The sequence below is a fragment of the Cynara cardunculus genome (assembly GCF_001531365.2).
Source record: "Cynara cardunculus var. scolymus isolate 2C chromosome LG 13, CcrdV1, whole genome shotgun sequence".
NCBI lineage: Eukaryota > Viridiplantae > Streptophyta > Magnoliopsida > Asterales > Asteraceae > Cynara > Cynara cardunculus.
This window is the reverse complement of record NC_037540.1, coordinates 7,128,776-7,147,151: the sequence shown is the minus strand read 5'-3', so window position 1 is coordinate 7,147,151 and position 18,376 is coordinate 7,128,776. Positions and strand designations below refer to the sequence as shown.

Genomic DNA, 18,376 nt, shown 5'->3' with positions numbered 1-18,376 from the left:
AATAAAATGAAGATGACATGTACATCATTATCAGTTATATTTTTTACACAACACTTTTTAACATAACATATAATTATTTCGTTTGAAGAACATAATCCCGTAATTATCACCCAAGCAGATAAGAAGGAGAGAGCAATTTCAGGCCCATAACCCCAAGACAGGAATACCGCCTCGGACGCCTATGGTCTAGCCTTGCAAGAACACGATATCCAGCTCCACTCAACCTACAAAGCAGACGGAAATCATGCACCGAAGTATAAACGACAGGGTCCTGGATTTGAGTCAGAAACCTCGCCCGTGAAGTAAATCATCGATTTCATTGTGGAAGACAAAAATTTTTCTGAAGAATTCGTCATGATGTTACGATGAATTCTGTAATTTAGTCGAAAAAAGAAAAAAGAAAATAGAATGCCACGGTGTTTACTCGGGCTCCGTATTTTGATGGTTATTCTTTTTTCTCAGGCAGGCTCCTCCACGAGAAGAAAAATGCTATCTTCAGTACAAAACCCTCGTTTCCTCCTCATCCAGTGCCGGCGGTCTAAGCCTTTCCACAACCGCTACCACCAATATCCCAAATCCATTCACGCCACTTCTCAGGTTCAGTCCGTTTCTACTTCATTGCCCACCTCCCAAATCCAAAAAATCCAAAAATCCATTCTTTCCCGTGAGAAAACAGCTCGCCAATTCGCCGAAGAATTTCTCAACCGTCTCCGCCTTACAGAGCCTCATGTCAAGAGCTTCCTTCACGTCTCACAAACTGTTTTAAACGAGGCAGATGAGATTGATCGGAAGATTGATCGAAACGAGGATGTGGGACCCCTCGCTGGAGTCTTGGTTGCTGTCAAGGACAACATTTGTACCGCCGACATGCCTTCTACTGCTGGGTCCAAGATATTGGAAAATTATCGGCCCCCATTCGATGCGACGGCTGTTAGGAAGTTGAAGGAAGGTGGCGCCATTATAGTTGGGAAAACTAATTTGGATGAGTTTGGAATGGGGAGTACCACCGAAGGATCAGCTTACCAGGTTAGGGCTTAGATATTTTCTCTTCTCCCGTTCTTATACTTGTGTTCCCTAAGATTAGGAATAGCTTAACTTCAACTGCAAAGTGCAAACCTAAGCTTGTCTACCTTTTATTGGCTGTCTTCCAAAGTGGTGTGCCTTTGGACTTTAGAAGAGCAAAATTTGAATGCAGCTGATGGTAAATCAGAGTAAATATAGAACAAAGCACAGCGGCAATATCATTCTCATCACAGATCATTTACTCTCTTGTAGTAATAAAAGAACTAGCAGTGATTACTACTCACAACTATATGCATCCTTAATCTTGATAGTAGCATCATATATAACTACTATGCAGAAGAATAAGATTTCTGTTGTAAGCTATGTTGAAAATGCTACCATCACGATTAGAGTCACTTGTCATTGCGAGTGGTAGATTTGAGTGAAGTTATGCCATACCAAACAGGATGCCTTGTTTTAACACCTAAAACTTATGCCATAATAAGAAGTCAAGAAGTTTGAGAACTGTAACTTCTGATGTAATGTTGATTTAAGTGTGCTGTGGTCCTTGGGCAGGTTGACACCTAAAAGCTGACCTTTTAACCTTTCTGTTTTAGTTTGTGCTACATTGGATGCGTGTTGTGGAATACCCATTTACGTTTTCTATGTATTCAATTTGCTTTAATTTGTAGAATAATAATTTTCCAATGGGAACGGTTTTGATGCAAAAGGATTTGTGCTTGTTACTAAACATGGTTCAGTAATTGCATTTTGCTACTTATTAGGTTACTGCAAATCCTTGGAACCTTGAATGTGTACCAGGGGGGTCATCAGGAGGCTCAGCAGCAGCTGTTTCTGCTAGGCAGTGTGTAGTATCGTTGGGAAGTGATACTGGTGGAAGTGTTAGGCAACCTGCATCATTTTGTGGTGTTGTAGGACTAAAGCCAACATATGGCCGTGTCTCACGATATGGTCTGGTGGCATATGCATCGTCACTGGATGTTATTGGATGTTTTGGCTCATCGGTAGCTGATGCTGGAATTCTCCTTCAAGCAATTTGCGGTCACGATAAACTTGATGCCACTAGTAGCAAGCGGGTAAATTTCTTCTGCCTCAAATTCTTGACATTTACAGTTTCCTGATATGGTATGTTAGAAAAATATACCATACATGTGGATGTAATACACACAAGAAAATATATTGCGATAGGATTATTGCATCATTTTCAAAATAAAACATGGAAAGTTAAGTTTCAGCACAAAATTTCCTTTCTTGGTCGGAAAAATATGTAAATCTTGTTATTGTATTTTACCCTTGTTTGTGCACCTTTTACACACAAATTTTTATCTGAATCTGAATGCAAAGCATCATTGTTAATCATCATGTCAAAAAAATCAATCAAGGGAGTGTGCCTAATTCATAACATATGTTGTTTAGTCCAATAAACAAACTGGTGCATTTCAGTTTGATGAAGTTCGTTGGTTTCTTATAGCAAAAATGGTTTTATCTTAACCATATTCCGCAATCTATGTCTTCAGGAAGTTAATGACTTCACTTCTCAGTTCGTTGCCAAAGATATTTTTGAATCGCAACCTCTAAAAGGACTACGGGTTGGTGTAATTAGTGAAACACTTGGGGACGGAGTTGATCAGGAAGTAGTTTCGTCAATCCGTGGTGCTATTTCTCATCTGGAAGAATTAGGATGTATTGTGACAGAGGTTCTAATTCTATATTCATGTCGTCTAGATCTGTGATGCTGTCATCAGTTAATGCAAGTAGCTTAACATTTATTTCCATGTGATGGATGGATTGTAGGTTTCATTGCCATCCTTCTCCCTTGGATTACCAGCATACTACGTCCTTGCTTCATCTGAATCTTCTTCAAATTTGTCTCGCTATGATGGTGTCAGGTGATATACAGTTGCTGCACTTATCCTTCTTAATTGTTGTACATTTTAAAGTTGGCATTATCAGGAACACATGTAGCAAATTTGAATGAACAACAATGTTGTCGAGTGTTTTGATATTTTTCGCACTTAATTGCCATCTTTCCTTTCAAAATCATAATTGTAGATCATGATTCCCTTTTCATATATAAAACGAACATGAAAACTTTAACCTACATTTCAGTACCGTATACTGACCATTATTATAGTTAAATCCTATTGTTTTTCCTTTAAATGCATACCTGACATCTATTGTTTAAGAAATAAAGTTACAATAATGCTAGATAAACAAGTTTATGACCACCTAAAATATAGTGGATGGCTTATGTGATACGTTTTTGATCTCCAGGTACGGTAACCAAATTGTTTCGGATGAGCTGAGTTCCCTTTATGGGGGTTCCCGAGCTAATGGCTTTGGTCCAGAGGTATGAAAAAAAATACATTGACTTGGGTCAACTGATGTGTGCATCAGTAAGTACGCACATGTAGAAGGTTTTAAGTTTTAATGCGCACTGCATCTCATAAGGTTGCTTATAAGTTCGAACAGATTGAAGGCTCTGCTAGTTGCTTAACAAAAAATGATTTTCTGAATAATACTTTGCAGGTAAAAAGGAGGATTTTGATGGGGACATATGCCCTTTCAGCAGGTTATTATGATGCTTATTACAAGCGAGCTCAGCAGGTATCCCCTTTATTTTACTCCTAATGATGGTTGCTTGGTTGGGGCTTAGGAATTCACATCATGGATTTGGATGTATTATAATATTTGGTGCTTCTTGAACTCTTGTGGTGTTGATTACTATGTTCATCATGGTGAAGTTTCTGGTTTAGGTGAGGACTGTAGTCCAGAAAAGCTTTAAGGCGGCACTAGATGAACATGATATTCTAATTTCACCTGCAGCTCCATCTGCAGCATACAAAATTGGTATTTTCGTCATTCTTCCTTGATATACAGTAATCATCTTGTAACCCCTACTTTATTATTTATTTTTTTATTTTTAAACCGGATATTTACAGGTGAAAAGAAAAATGATCCACTGGCAATGTATGCTGGGGATATCATGACTGTAAGTCCTTCTACGCTTCTTTCTTAACTGCTGCTATCTCTTTCAGACATATCTCTAGATACTTGTATATGATTTGCAAGTCTGGCTGTACTCAGTTGTTTGCTGAACATTGTTTCTGTTTCATAATCTTTATTTGCGAACTTTCTTAGGTAAATGTCAACTTGGCTGGATTGCCAGCGCTGGTTTTGCCATGCGGATTTGTTAAAAACGGCACTGCTAGCCTTCCTGTTGGCTTTCAAATGATTGGCGCTGCATTTGATGAGGTGAAACTAGTTTCTTCTTATCATGTTTTCCATATTCACGTGTTAGATGCCATGGACCTAATAGATGTGGCTGGTGAATAGAAAACTCTTGAGCCACCCCACCAAACACACACTCATGCTATAAAATATCCAAGATTAAAGTCCAGTTTCCATAATGTTCAAAGGTTGGTGTTCTAAAAAGAGATTATCGGAGCTAGGCAACCAAGTGACCTTCTAAGCATTAAGCATTGGCTGAGTTTACCTGGGTTCGTGTAAAATTCAGGGTTAACCCGTAGAATAAAAGTAAAAATACTATACTTAAACAATTATCATTGTAAGTATGCAGCATGCTAAAGATTAGTAGACTGAACAGCATTAATTACACTGTGGCTCGTATAAGCTTGGAGGGCTCGGTTCATTTGGGCTCACCAAGCTGCCAAGCTCCCTGGCTTACCAAACTTTTTAACAATTTGCCTCATAAGCTCCCAATGCCCCCACATCTGTGCCCCTACAGGCAAAATCTAAATGAAAGGATAATAGAATTCTTATGCCACTTGGAACCACATTCACATCTTTCTTTTTGAAGTATTTATATTCATAAACGGTAAAGCTCACACACACACTTTTCACCTTTGGTGTGACTTGAACCCTTGACCTCCGGGAATGTTGGTTTTTACTGGTAAGTGGTAACCTATGTACTGCTGGGCCAATGACCGTTTGGTTTCACATCTCTTGATCAAAATATGATTCGTTTAGATGTTAATATGAAAATAAGAGTTCTATTGATTCAAACCTGGTGTGTTTATATTTTTTTGACAATTGCAGGAAAAATTGCTTAGAGTGGGGCATATTTTTGAGCAAACTCTTGAAGGTTGCTCATTTATCCCTCCTCTGATAGCAGATGAATTCAAATGCTAGCAACAGTGGATGATCTTTGAAGATTTTTGGTGAATTATGAGTCATTGTCTTCTCTCATGGTATGTGGAATTGTAGCATAGGGAGAGGGTTTCATGAGCTAATAGTTGTAATATTCTTGTAGTTGATGGAGGTGCTCAAATATGCCCCACAAAGTTGATGGCTATTTTGCATTTCCCTCTGAACTTAAATCATTTTTTTTGCTCAGTTAACCATCTATTCGTTCTAAAATGGAGAATATTTGTTATTAGAGTAAACTACAATTTCCGTCCCTTTGATTTGAGAAAGATTGTGATTTTCGTCTTCATAGTTTTGAAATTGCAATTTTTAATTCTATGGTTTGAATTTTTTACTGTTTTCATCCCTGAGACTAAATATGTTAAAACTTCTCTATTAATGTAACACCCCAAGATCCACATTCGCATATAACCATGTATTTCATATAAAGAGAATTATCATGGTACACATTTGGACCCAAAAAGATATAAGTTACATCTCAAATGTAGCTAACAAGTTTTTCCACATCATTCGTGTATATCACTTGCATATATAACAAGTATTCAAGATCAACAAATAACAGATCTTCTCCATAATCCAAGTAAGCACACAAGGAAAATCTCACATTTTTCTCTTTTCATTATCTCTTGATAGTGTTCGACCTGTAATGCATATTTTTGAAACATAAAATGAATGTTATACCTTGAGTGAGGTCTAGTGAGATTTTTTTTGTGCAATTACAGGGTGAAAAATCATCAAAAACATTTTATAAAATCATATTTGTAACAATAACAAACCTATACATCATTTTGACATAAATCTCAAATGTTGCATTCAAAACTTAATATTATGAAAATTAATTCATAATAAAACTTGTTTCATCAAATAGGAAGTTGTAAAATTTCTTCACATCATGTTGATGAGGCATACCAACTCCTTGCATCACATTAGTGTGAGAAACTCAACTCCTCGCATCTCACAGAGCGAGACTATCCAGAGTCCCTCTGGTCCATCAATCAGAGCAAAGCCAAACTTAAGACAAGGTCACTTAAAGTTAATCAAAAAAAAGATTTGATAAATAATAAATAAATAAAAACAAGACCAACCAAAAGCTTTTTAGATGACCAGAGCCTCTGGTCCCACTAATTAGAGCCTCTGGTCTCGAACTTCAAATTCAATCAGAAGCTCAAGACAAACCAAGAAACCCTCTGGATCATTTTAATCAATGCAAAATACATTAAGATAGTCAACTTAAAAGTATAAGCTAGCCAAAAGCAGACCAATAAGAAGACATGACCTACCAGAAATGAGTTATATGTAGAAAATGAACTTTAAATATGACCAGAGGCCTTTTGGTTAAACATGAGTCCCTCTAGTTCATTTGCCAAGACAACATACTTAGAAGGAATTCCCCCAAAGCCAAGGCCAATCAGAGGCCCTCTAGTTCACCATAAAAATCAACCAGATCCCTTATGGTCCTTAAACACTTCTTTTTATCACATCAATAAGATGCGACAACCCAAGTCATCGTATCACACATATACGATCACTTAAGATCATCACCTCATAAGAATGTGATAACAAAATCCATGATCAAAAGATCATCATTTCTAAAAATAGATTATGTCACCCTTATTACCAATGTACTAACTTCTGATTATGCTATCCTTGTTACCAATGTATGCAGCTCCTTGATATGCCACATTTATTACAATAAAGCATGATATAATCATGATCAAAACCACATTTTTACCAAAACTGGCAACCAAAACCGTTTCAAAACAGAAACTCATACAAATAACCTTACATTTTTATACCATATTTACCGTCAAACTCACATATCTTTCAAGAAACTATTTTATCATCTTCCCATATAAGAACCATACAGTTCAATGTTTCAAACACCAAATAAAGAAAATTGATAAGAAACTCATTTTTTTCATGTATTTGAAGATGAATTCACACAACAACAACTTCAAATGGAATCATAAAATCAACTTCTTCTTTTCTCTCACAGGAAAACACACAAAAATGTTTTCTTTTTCCCTTTTCTCCCAAAAACAATGATCTTATCAATTACTTTTACCACCATAATTATAACACATACAGTGGAGTTTATTATTTTAAAACTTATCATTTTCACATTTCCCCATGAAATAAAACAAATATCTCATGTTAACAATCATATATTATAAGAGGCGGTGAGAATATTTAATCACTTAAGCACATTCACAATTTAAGCTCCTTAACTTACCATCAACTTAAAAATAAAACCACCTCAAACTTTTTTATATTCAATACTTGGTTATCACAACTAACATAGAGGTATTTTAGTTTTTTTGATTTATTTTCTTTTTTGGTTTATTAAATATATTTTTTGGTTTCTTTTATGGTATTTTTTTGTCTTTTTTATTTAATAAAACTATATATTTTTTGACAAAAAGTTTAATAGATAAAAAGTTTATATTATTTTGTTATTGTTTATGATAGAATAATTAAGAGTAAAATGTGTGAAATAGCAAACTACTTTTACATATTTTATTATTATAGCATTGTACATTCAGTTTTCTTATTACAACAATATACTCTCAAAATAATTTTTATTAGGGCATCGTAATTTTAAAAAAAATGTTTTCGTTATAGCATTGGATGACATTTTAAATTAAATTTACTCATTATACCAAGTTTCTTTGCCACCTCATCATCTACATAGGCTGTCCACATGAACGATAGTCCTGGCATGACATTTCTTATTATAGCATTATACTTTCAAAATTACTTTATTATGACATCATCAATTTCTATTACAACATTGTACTTTTAATTTTAATATTTTCATTATTTAAACATTGTAAATTTAATCAAATATGTTTACTAAAATTTATAATTTCATAAATTAAATATGTTTATGAAAAATCACTATTTCACGAATAAATATTCATAAAAAATTGATGTCTGAATTGTACACATATTTAGTTTTTGATATTATAATTTTTATGAATATTTTTATTCATGAAATAGTGATATTCTATAAACATGTTTAAGATATTATAATTTTTAGTGAACATATTTGATCAAATTTACAATGTTTAAATGATAAAAATATCAAAATTAAAAGTATAATGTTGTAATAGACATTAGTGATCTTACAATAAAGTAATTTTGAAAGTACAATGTTATAATATGAAATGTCATGTCAGCACTATCGTACATGTGGGCAGCTTACGTGGATGATGAGGTGGTAAAGAAACCTGGTATAATGTGTAAATTTAATTTAAAATGCTACCTGATGCTATAACCAGTAAATTTTTAAAAGTACGATGTTGTAATAAGAAAATTTGTAAAAGTAGGTTGTTATTTCGCGCATTTTGCTCAATAACTAAAATATTTTAATACAACTGGTTTTTTTATATATATTTTTGTTCGTTAAGAGTTCGATTTTTGTCACTAACATCATTCAAGTGCAAACTGTTGACTACTCATTATAGCATTTTAATGCTTTTTTTTTCTTTATTAGAGACCAAATGCTAATATTTATTATAGGACCAAACAATTAACTATTTTTAGGCTATTCTTACCAAATGAATGTATGCAATTTTATTAACATGACATACAATTGTTTGGTTTCAGAAGTTATTCAAATATATCAAACAAATTTATGACGTACAATTGTTTGGATCAATTTTTTACATACGGATGAGGGTCCGCCCCTTGGACCTCGCCAGGGGTACTGTCCCTGGACCCCCTGCATACCGAGATCAACTTAACTTATTCGAGCATATATTTCACATTTTTAGATTCGAATTATAATTAAATTAAATTTTGGCTTGTCTTATGACTTGATGACATTAAAATCACCAATAACCCGCCGGTTGTGGTTACTAATTGTTGTAAGCCTTTGGTAACTACCAAAAAAAATTAGAACCCCTCGGAGCTCTTGAGGGTTCACTTGATTAAAAAATCAGTGAAAATCAAATACCGATATTGCCTTTGCAAACGCGTGGGTCCAGTGACTCAGCGCTAGAGATCGTGTTGGATTGCTTTGTATCCCACCCACCCCCAAACTGTACCCTGGGCCTGAGTTACCGAATCAATATCCGCCGGAAAAGATCCGCCACCGCTTTGTCTCTCCTTCTTCAGTCGCCGATGATGATGTCTCCTATCAATTGCTGAAGACGCTTCTTTGAATTTCGATTTATCACCATCTTTTTTAAATTTTTTCATCTGATATCCGATTTTTGTCTGGAATCGTGTTGATCCTCTTATCTCCGATCTCGTCTCCGGCGTCGCCTCCTGCCACAGGTAATCCTCAGATATCCTTATCCTATTGAATTGATTTGTCAATTTGTTGAATTTTGTTCGTAAATCAATTTATTCACTCCCTACTCTTCCAGAACTGTAAAGATTTTCGAATATCGGCAAATCCATCTAAATCCATGCGCGTTTTACGTTTCTAATCCATAAATACCCAAATTCAATATATGTTGATTATACAAAATCGATAATATATGGGTTTTCTTGAAAATAATATGAGTATAAAATAGGGTAGATTATTAAATATTTGTCATGTACGTTACAATCATACAAAATTCATATGTTGCTCTTTAGATGATAACCCGAAATAATTGCAATGATTTCATTCATTGATATCAAACTAACTGCAACATTTTAGTTTTGAGAAAAAAAAATCTAACAATGTTATTATCTGTAGCTAATCATGAGCACTAATCCTTATTGGTTAGTAGTGGTTGGTAAATATCGATGACAATAGTCAAAAGTTTGGCCAAGTATGGGTCTGGTTGAAGTGTTTACTTTTTTTGGGTTATGATCACTCCAATTTGTAACACATGTGTGCAGAAAATAGACTGATGTCGGTATTATATTTTGGAACATATATATATATATATATATATATATATATCATTTTGCATTCATGAAACACGATGGTTGATTTCAAAAAGCAAGGTGCAGCATTTTTTTCTTTCTAAATGGACCTAGTACTACATTTTTATGATCGACCAATTCTGATCTTAATCCTTTATATGATTGGTTATTATCCATTTGGTTTTCTCGTCCTAAGCTGCAACTTCAACGTATTGTTGTACATTAATGTGAATGACTGTAAAATATCATTGTGTTTTAAAATATTATTAAATGCTTCCTGCAGGGCTGCACTCCAATGATGAGATCAGGACACCACACAATGGAAGAATGGGGTACAGAGCAGATAAGAAGAGTCCCTTCTTTGGTTGATCTATGTGTTCAAAAAGCTGTAGACAATGTTAGGTACCTAGGGGATGTGGGAGAGACAGACCTACATCTTCTAGAACGCTTTTTACCACATTGTACCGTGGAGCAGCTGACACATATCGAGGATTCAACTGAGGTAATGAATTCTTTTTAGCATAGGTTTCCCAAGCAACAAATTCTGTTAAAATGTGAGATTTAAAGATTATATGTTGTGTAGGAACGGGATCTTAGCCCAGTTACTGATAAGCTATGGAAGAACTTTTACATGCTACAGTTTGGTTCTAAAAGCACCAATGTCGTAATTGAGAGAATGAAAGAGAAGAAGGTTTCATTTAAATGGAGACAATTGTATGAGGTGATTTTCTTTTCTTTCTCTTCACAAAGTTTTTCGTGGTTTCTTACGCTATTTTGTCTGTTTTGTGTTTATGTAACATGGAATGAGAATTTGAGAAAGAATGCCATTTGCATCCTGTTAATATTGAGAAAAAAACATAATTTTTTACCAACAAAGATCTGAGAACAAGGGATAATTTTGGTTTCATCAATCAAGAGCGTCGCATGAATGGCAAGATGTGCCTCCTGGAATTGAACCATATGTTTTGAAAACATGTTTAATGCTTAAAAGTTATAAGATTGAATTCAGAAATGATGGGCATTCTTGCAATGATCTTAACTTAAATAATTTAAACATAAGCAATGTGCTTACCAACGGAAGCATTTCAGAATCATCAACTTTAACTACTTTTACGTTTATCTTATTAAACATGCGATGGCAATCCAATTATTTACCAAGTTACTGTACAACGAGAATTGCTGTATCCCATAACACTTTATAGCAAGAAAAACGATTCCTTCTGTTGAACAAAATAAGGAGAGGCTTGTGTTGTTGGCTACAGTGAAAAAGGAAAGAAGACTGAAATCATTCACCACGGACAGTGAGATGCTTCATATCTTGTATGTTGCCTTGCTTCTTGAGACACTTTATAGCCTCCATGTTGCTTCTCACATGGCTATGTGTATGTTTTCCTCAACATTGCCATGTTCGTGGCAATTTTACTTGAAGTTGGAGGTTTTTCGTGTCCTTGTCTGTTTTTAATATTTTCTTGTTAAGTTTCTTAATCCTGAATAAAACTGAGAGATACATGACACAAACTTACAAGTGTCACAAGAGTTTGGAGAAAATGATAAGATATTTGCACACTACTTAAAAAAAATGGCATTGCTATAATTACGTTGCTCAATCTGCAGGCAAAGGTAAAGGACGTGGATGAAGCCCAACAGAAGTCATTTGAGCGAATAAAGCAACTATATAAAAAAGAAGATGCTAGTAAGTTTTTCATTTACTATGTACAAGGACCTACTTGTTCATCTTTTTGCTCTATTTATTTTATTCTGCCGCTACATTTTTGTTAAGTAGTGCACTTTGAAGGTGCAACCCACCCTACATATGCATTTGTTAGTTTGGAATCTGCATGCTGGTTAGACAACATTTCCCAGGAGGACTTAATGACACATTGCTGACAACCCTCTTTCCTTATTACTTAACTTTGCTAGGGCCCTCATACCCTTTCATTAGTAATCACCTAATGCAATAAGAGGTTGTATGACTTCATTTTGTTAGGGTTGTCTGGCTTGGCACAAACCATGTTGCTTTTAGGATGACTACCAACTCTAGGCTCTAGCATCTTGTTTGACAACGTGTTATAGTGGTATGCCGTTGAACATGAAATTACATAAGGTTCACATTCTCTCATGTAGTCATTTTCTGTAATGACCATTTTCTTTTGCATTTGATTATGACCTCCCTAAGCATGCCAAGTTACATGTTTGACATAGCAAACAAAAGTGTTGAATTTGGTTAGGATAAGAAAGAAAGATTTATGATGATCTTTTATTATGTTTTACCAATACTTTGGGAATAGATTATGCTATATACTCGCATATATACCGTTGGTTTGTATAATAAAATATATAGAAGAATTAATTCTTCATGATATGAGAGCTTTGATTGCTTTTCTCTGCATCTTCATTGCCAACCAACTCGCCTTCGTCAGTCTCTACAACTTCATTATTTCCGGATAAAACTTTGGCCGTTGTTTTCAGCATAGACACTAGTTGCCCTCCGTTTTTGTTGCTGATGTAAACCATAGATAGCCGCCCTCACCACAACGCCTCGCCCCCTCGTTGATGCCTCACTGCCTCAGCGTCTGTCCGTCGTTCCTTGTCACCTCTCACAACTTGTGATTTCTTTTCGTACTTTCTCATAAGATATAAGTACTACGAGCAGAGAGTCTGAGAAAAGTGATGACGGGCCTACCTCGAACTGAACAATTATCGAAACGAGCTTAATGGCGGTTAGTAGGGGGAGTGAAGATAATGGAAAATCATTTTGCTTGCAAACACAAAGATGTTGCATCATGTTCTAACGTACCTTTAGAACTAAAAAACGAGATCAACCAATATTTAAATAACTTTCAAAATGCATTGTTTACTTCTCAACGAGATTTTGAGGAGATGGTATATTTTGGAGCCTACTTTGTTGGTGGCGGCAATGGAAGTGGCAATCCATTGGAGGCATGAACTGTTGTAGTGTTAAAGGAGTCAAAGGACCAATGGATCAGTTTGTGGAAAAATAAAAGACAATAAAGTGGTAGAGACTAACAAGTGAGAGGTGACAAGGAGATTAGAAAGAGAATTAATTTGTATTGCTACAAACCAATCATATTTCAAATATATCGCATTCAGTTGAAAATAATGGTTGATGATTGAAAGCTCTAACGGTGCATGGGATGATAACTTGGATCTCAAAAGAAGAAATGAAGACAACAACATCCGAGATTGTGAATATAACTAAAGCAACATGGAAAAAATTGGATGGTTGGTCGAATGTGAGAAATAGGCATCTCATCAATTGTTTTAAATTAACAATTAACAATCAATATGCGATTGTTTTGTTAGAATCGTTGATGCATTAGATTGTATGAAAGATGCACAAAAGCTGTTTGAATTGCTTGATGGTGTTATAAAAAAGTTTGAAGAGATTGTGATCCATATAATCATTATAATGCAAGTGCATACAAAGTTGCTGGGAACTTATTGATGGAGAAGAGGAAGAGTTTTATTGGCCTCCATTTCATGCTCATTGTATATAGATTTGATACTTGAAAAAATTGGAGAATTGCCACAATAAAAATGTTTTGCTTAAAAGCAAAAACAGGAAGCAATTTCATCTGCAATCATCAATGAGTTTTGAGTTTAACAAGTTGTTTGCAAATAAAGATCACCTTCAACCCGCTGCCACACGATTTGCCGAGGCCTTTCTGACACGAACTCTAGAAACTATGTATCAGGTAACAACCTTTACAAATGATGTTTGTTTCAAATTAATGGGCAGGCTGTGCATGGGTAAAGAGACCTAAAGGGAATGCTGTGAAAATGATTGTAATGGATGAGCAACATTTTGGCTTGGTATGATTTATTCTAATAAAACCACAAACCCTTGTGCTTGTTTTAAGGGTAGTTGATGGTGAGAGCACTCTTGCAATGGAGTTTATTCATAAGGCTTTGGACGAGGCAAAAGAGATTATAGCAAAGAACTTGGATAAAGATGTGTCCTCTTATAAGAAGGTTTGGAAATATTGTTGATACAAAGTTGGAGCTTTAGTTGCATTGTGACTTGCATGCAATTGCATATTACTCGTATCTTTGATTTAGGTAGAGTTCCAATGTTTCTAAGCATCCAAAGATTAAGCATGGATTGTACCATTGCATGGAGAGACTCATCAAGGATGAAGCCACTTCATGAAGATTAATAAGCAACTTAAGGCATACAAATACAAACAAGGTTTTAGACCCCATCATTCTTATATGTAAAAGTATTGTAAAATGTTTTAAGTGCTGAAGACTAGAGACCCGATGAAGACTATCATAGATAGGTTGTGACCAACCAGAGATGCCCAACCTGATGAAGAGTCCATCTGGTCGATGAAAACATAGCCTTTCCAGAACCCCTCTGGTCTTCAGCTCATGATAGAATGAACAAGTCTTCAAGTTATGTTTAGTCAGCTCAAGCCTAACAAACTGAGACATGGAGGCTATTGATTGGACATGCCACTTAGAGGCAGTTATGCAACTTTACACATGGCAGGCTGTGATTCATCACTGCCTTGACTTTGCAACTCTAGGAGGTTATAAATAGTTGTTGTACTTCATTTTGTTAGATCATGTTTTCACAATCACTTTCACTTAAGCTAGATTGCTACTGTGTGTAAACTCTCATCTGCACTTGTAATCAAGCTTCTCCTACAGTATCAATGAAGATGATGATGGCTTCTCAAATGTTCATGTGTATTCGTTAAGCTGTTCATCTGTTCTTCATAACCTGGCATGATAGATCATTTTCTTCAACACCATACTTTTTAAATCTGTCCATAAATTGAGAGATTTGGGATCAACAATTGGTATCAGAGCAGATTGATTCATCTTCAATCAAAACGATCAAATCTGAATCTAAAATTCAAATTCTCTCATCTATTTTGGGTTTATTCTTCAAATTCTCATTCATTCCTGTTTTTCACAGTTTTCTCTACGTATAGAGATATAAAATCCTGTGATCAACTTGTATGTTCATTTTTTGAATTTAAGAATTTGGTATTGTAATCTCTAAGCTCACAACAATGGCAAACTGGAATTCTGCATACGGTGTTGGAACCCTTCAGCGTGAAGAATATCCACAATGGAAGATAAGGATGATCAACTTCTTCGAAGGAATGGGTATGTACCTGTACCGATCTGTTATCAACGATCCTCATATTCCTCATACCTTAATTCCCATGAGTTTCTGCAACTGCAACTACTGATGAAATTCCGGCTTACTTCGCCTCTAAGGATGAGAAGTCATGGAATGACGAAGACAAGGAAAAAGTTGAGGTTGACCGAAAAGCTAAGAGACTGCTCATTATGGTGATCCCTAACGCGATTTTCCAATCTCTTGATTCATGTAAGACAACTAAAGAGATTGGGGACGAACTCGCAAGTCAACTTGAAAGAGGGATCAACACAAGGATTGTTTGGATACAGATCATCTTTGGCAGTATATGAATCACGTCCACATGGTAAAGACATACTTTATCTTCTATTTGTCGTTATAGTTGCAGTAAAATAAATTATTCACTACTTTGTTTCTTTGTCATTAATTTATATAGTTCAATGGCGAGATAGTTGTGGAGATGATGTGTCGGAGCTAAACGTGTTGGTAGTAAGAATTCTTGGTCTTACTTGTTCGACATCAACATGGACAAGCTTGATGTACATTATATACAACATGAAGTTGAAGCACAAATCTCTAAAGGGACAATCACTAAAAGAGGAAAATGATTCTTTGATTGTTGAAGATGTGTTTTCAGATGATGAATGGATTGCCAATTCAAATGATGAAGACAACGATATGTACCAATTGAAGTTGGCGAGACAATTGAGGATAAAGGCAAAAGTATTCATGTGGATTTGGAAAACAAAGATGATAGTGATTATGAATGCTTGTGGAGCTATGCAATTTGATCATATTTCAAGAAATTCTGGCTTGTAGAATTAATGAATTTATGTTTTAAAGGAGTATAACTAGTACTTTTATGGCTTCCATAGTTTGATATGGGATCATGTTTTGCTTGTTATGAATTTTATTTGTTTTCCTCCTTGAGACGGGGGAGACCAGTTTTCGTTAAATGTGTCGGAACATAAAGTAAGCCACATATCAACGTTGTTGAGTTTCACCTCGAGGCCATCAAACGACCTTGGTGCTTATTCTCCAAGGTTTCAAAATGAGAACATCAAAACTCTTCACTTGATTCAAACCAAGGGTCCAAGTGAGAACATCAAAACTCCTTACTTGCCTTAACCAAAGGGTCCAAGTTGAGAACAATAAAACTCCTCACTTGATGGAACCCAATGGCTCCAGGCGAGAACATCAAAAATCCTCACGTGATACAAACAAGTGATTTCAAGAAGAGAACATCAAAACTTCTCTCTTCATGACCAAAAGGGTCCAAGCTGAGAACATCTGAACTTCTCACTTGACTCAACCCTTATGGCTTCAAGATGAAGACATCAAAACTTCTCGCTTGGCAAACACGACTGACACATATGCCTATGGATCCAATGCAATACAGTCTAAAGTATATGACTCTGATTGAATGATCAACGCACTTAAAACATGTAATTCTCAAATAAAGATGCAATAACTGCAAAGCATGCCCAAGCTCATTGGGTAATTTAAACCGGACAAATGTCCCCAAAAATCAAATGGAATAAAATCAAGCCAATAAACTCCACACTTATATGACTATACAACAAAAGTTCAACATAAACCAATAAGTTACAAATACCCATCGCATAACCAACTTATAAGCCAAAAGGTTTGAAAATCATCCTTACAACACAAAAGTTGGGCAAAAACCCTAAAACAGGTATTTCTCAAATCTAGGCCAATAAGCTCTTCCACTTGTTTGACCAATCCAAAAGTCATTATGAACTTCAAAATGCATTCGAAGAGTTTAATAAATCTCTGACCCAAAATAACACAAAATCCAACAAAGTCAAATCATATGTAATTTCTAATGATCCATAAAATCAATATATCAATTATGCATTAACATTAAATAATCCACATGCACAATAAATCATCAACATCCACACATTTTATGGTTTGATATTAAAATGTCTAAAATCCTCAAATGAAGCATTTCCCAAGATTTCATAAAATCAAATGTACTTATGTAACAAAAACTAATTTCACAAAACAACACATTTGATAAATCTTAAGGAAAACACTTAAAATTTCAAAATAGACATTTTTGGCGTGTACAAAGCTTTCACAAAGCAACTTGAACTCACCTTGCTAGATTTATGCTAAATATAGGTTTTACCCCAAATCTTGAGCTTCTTTTGGTAAAGACTTGAAATCCTCAAGCTAGAACTTTAGATCAAAGCTACAAAGCTCTCAAGAACACGCCCTTGAACTCCCAAACCCTAGAAAGACACCACAAAGTGGAGAAGAAGGTTGAGGATACAAAATGGCCAAACCCTGGGTCAAGAAAGGGCAAGTTAAGAGCTTACCTTTCAACTTATAGGAGCCACAGATCATCAAGGAAACTTTAATCCTCTTTATTCTATCCTTAAAGAGCTTCAAAAAAAAGAAACCATAGCCTCAAGAATCTCCCAAATCGGATAAGAAGTTATGACCAAATGAAGAAAACACCGAAAATTTGCTTTGTGAAGCGACTTAAGTAGCTTGGAAAGTCACCCAAACGTAAAAAACAATTTTCCAGAGTCCCAAGCGACTTAAGTCTCTTGGCAACCAACTTGGCACTTTAATTTGTGTTTTAAGTTGTTTTATGACTTCTCGTGCGACCAAACTTGCATTGGGGGTCCTCTAATGCCCCAGATGACTTTTGACACAACTTTTTTTCATCCCAACTCAACCACGATCCTTGATTTAAATGCCACAAACATTCAATAATGGTTGGATTTGGACACCGAATGACTTGCTAAAACATATCTACACCTTTAGACGATTAAGCGCAATAACACGGGTGTTACAGTAAGTGAAGATAAGACTAAGATGGAAGATGTATTCTCTCTCTCCGTGAATTTGAATGTGCGCTTTGTCCTGAGAAAGGAGTGAGATGGTGTGCTAGTCACCCTATCGATAATTATATCACATAATATGGCGATATATCATATAATATGGTCTGGCCCGTAATTTTAGAGATTTCATTTTTAGTTCTTACTCTACATAGATTTCAAAAAATCATTGATGAAGCCTTACAACATTATTAGACAATTAAGTGTGATATATATATATATATAATTATATTAGAGGGTCTAGAGTGTAAATGTATCTCTTATATATATCCCTGATTGTAATCGATATATACATACATAATTACCAAGTTTATCT

At 35.2% G+C, this 18,376-nt stretch overlaps 2 protein-coding genes across 2 annotated transcripts in view; both read left to right on the top strand.

Annotated features, from left to right (window-relative positions):
* Nucleotides 1-486: 486 nt before the first annotated feature.
* On the top strand, nucleotides 487-5,454 carry LOC112525491 (glutamyl-tRNA(Gln) amidotransferase subunit A, chloroplastic/mitochondrial). Its single transcript, XM_025135640.1, has 10 exons — nucleotides 487-1,026; nucleotides 1,788-2,099; nucleotides 2,541-2,720; nucleotides 2,818-2,912; nucleotides 3,298-3,373; nucleotides 3,553-3,630; nucleotides 3,780-3,873; nucleotides 3,966-4,015; nucleotides 4,165-4,278; nucleotides 5,083-5,454. Exons 1-10 carry the CDS (start codon nucleotides 487-489, stop codon nucleotides 5,173-5,175), a joined length of 1,632 nt encoding a protein of 543 aa, XP_024991408.1. The 3' UTR covers nucleotides 5,176-5,454.
* A 3,714-nt stretch (nucleotides 5,455-9,168) lies between these two features.
* Nucleotides 9,169-18,376, top strand: part of LOC112524498 — a 16,537-nt gene continuing 7,329 nt past the window's right edge. Inside the window, exons 1-4 of the mRNA XM_025134341.1 lie at nucleotides 9,169-9,471; nucleotides 10,337-10,555; nucleotides 10,637-10,774; nucleotides 11,668-11,746. Coding sequence (XP_024990109.1) covers nucleotides 10,349-10,555; nucleotides 10,637-10,774; nucleotides 11,668-11,746 — 424 coding nt within the window. The 5' untranslated portion in view covers nucleotides 9,169-9,471; nucleotides 10,337-10,348. The remainder of the gene's footprint in view (nucleotides 9,472-10,336; nucleotides 10,556-10,636; nucleotides 10,775-11,667; nucleotides 11,747-18,376) is intronic.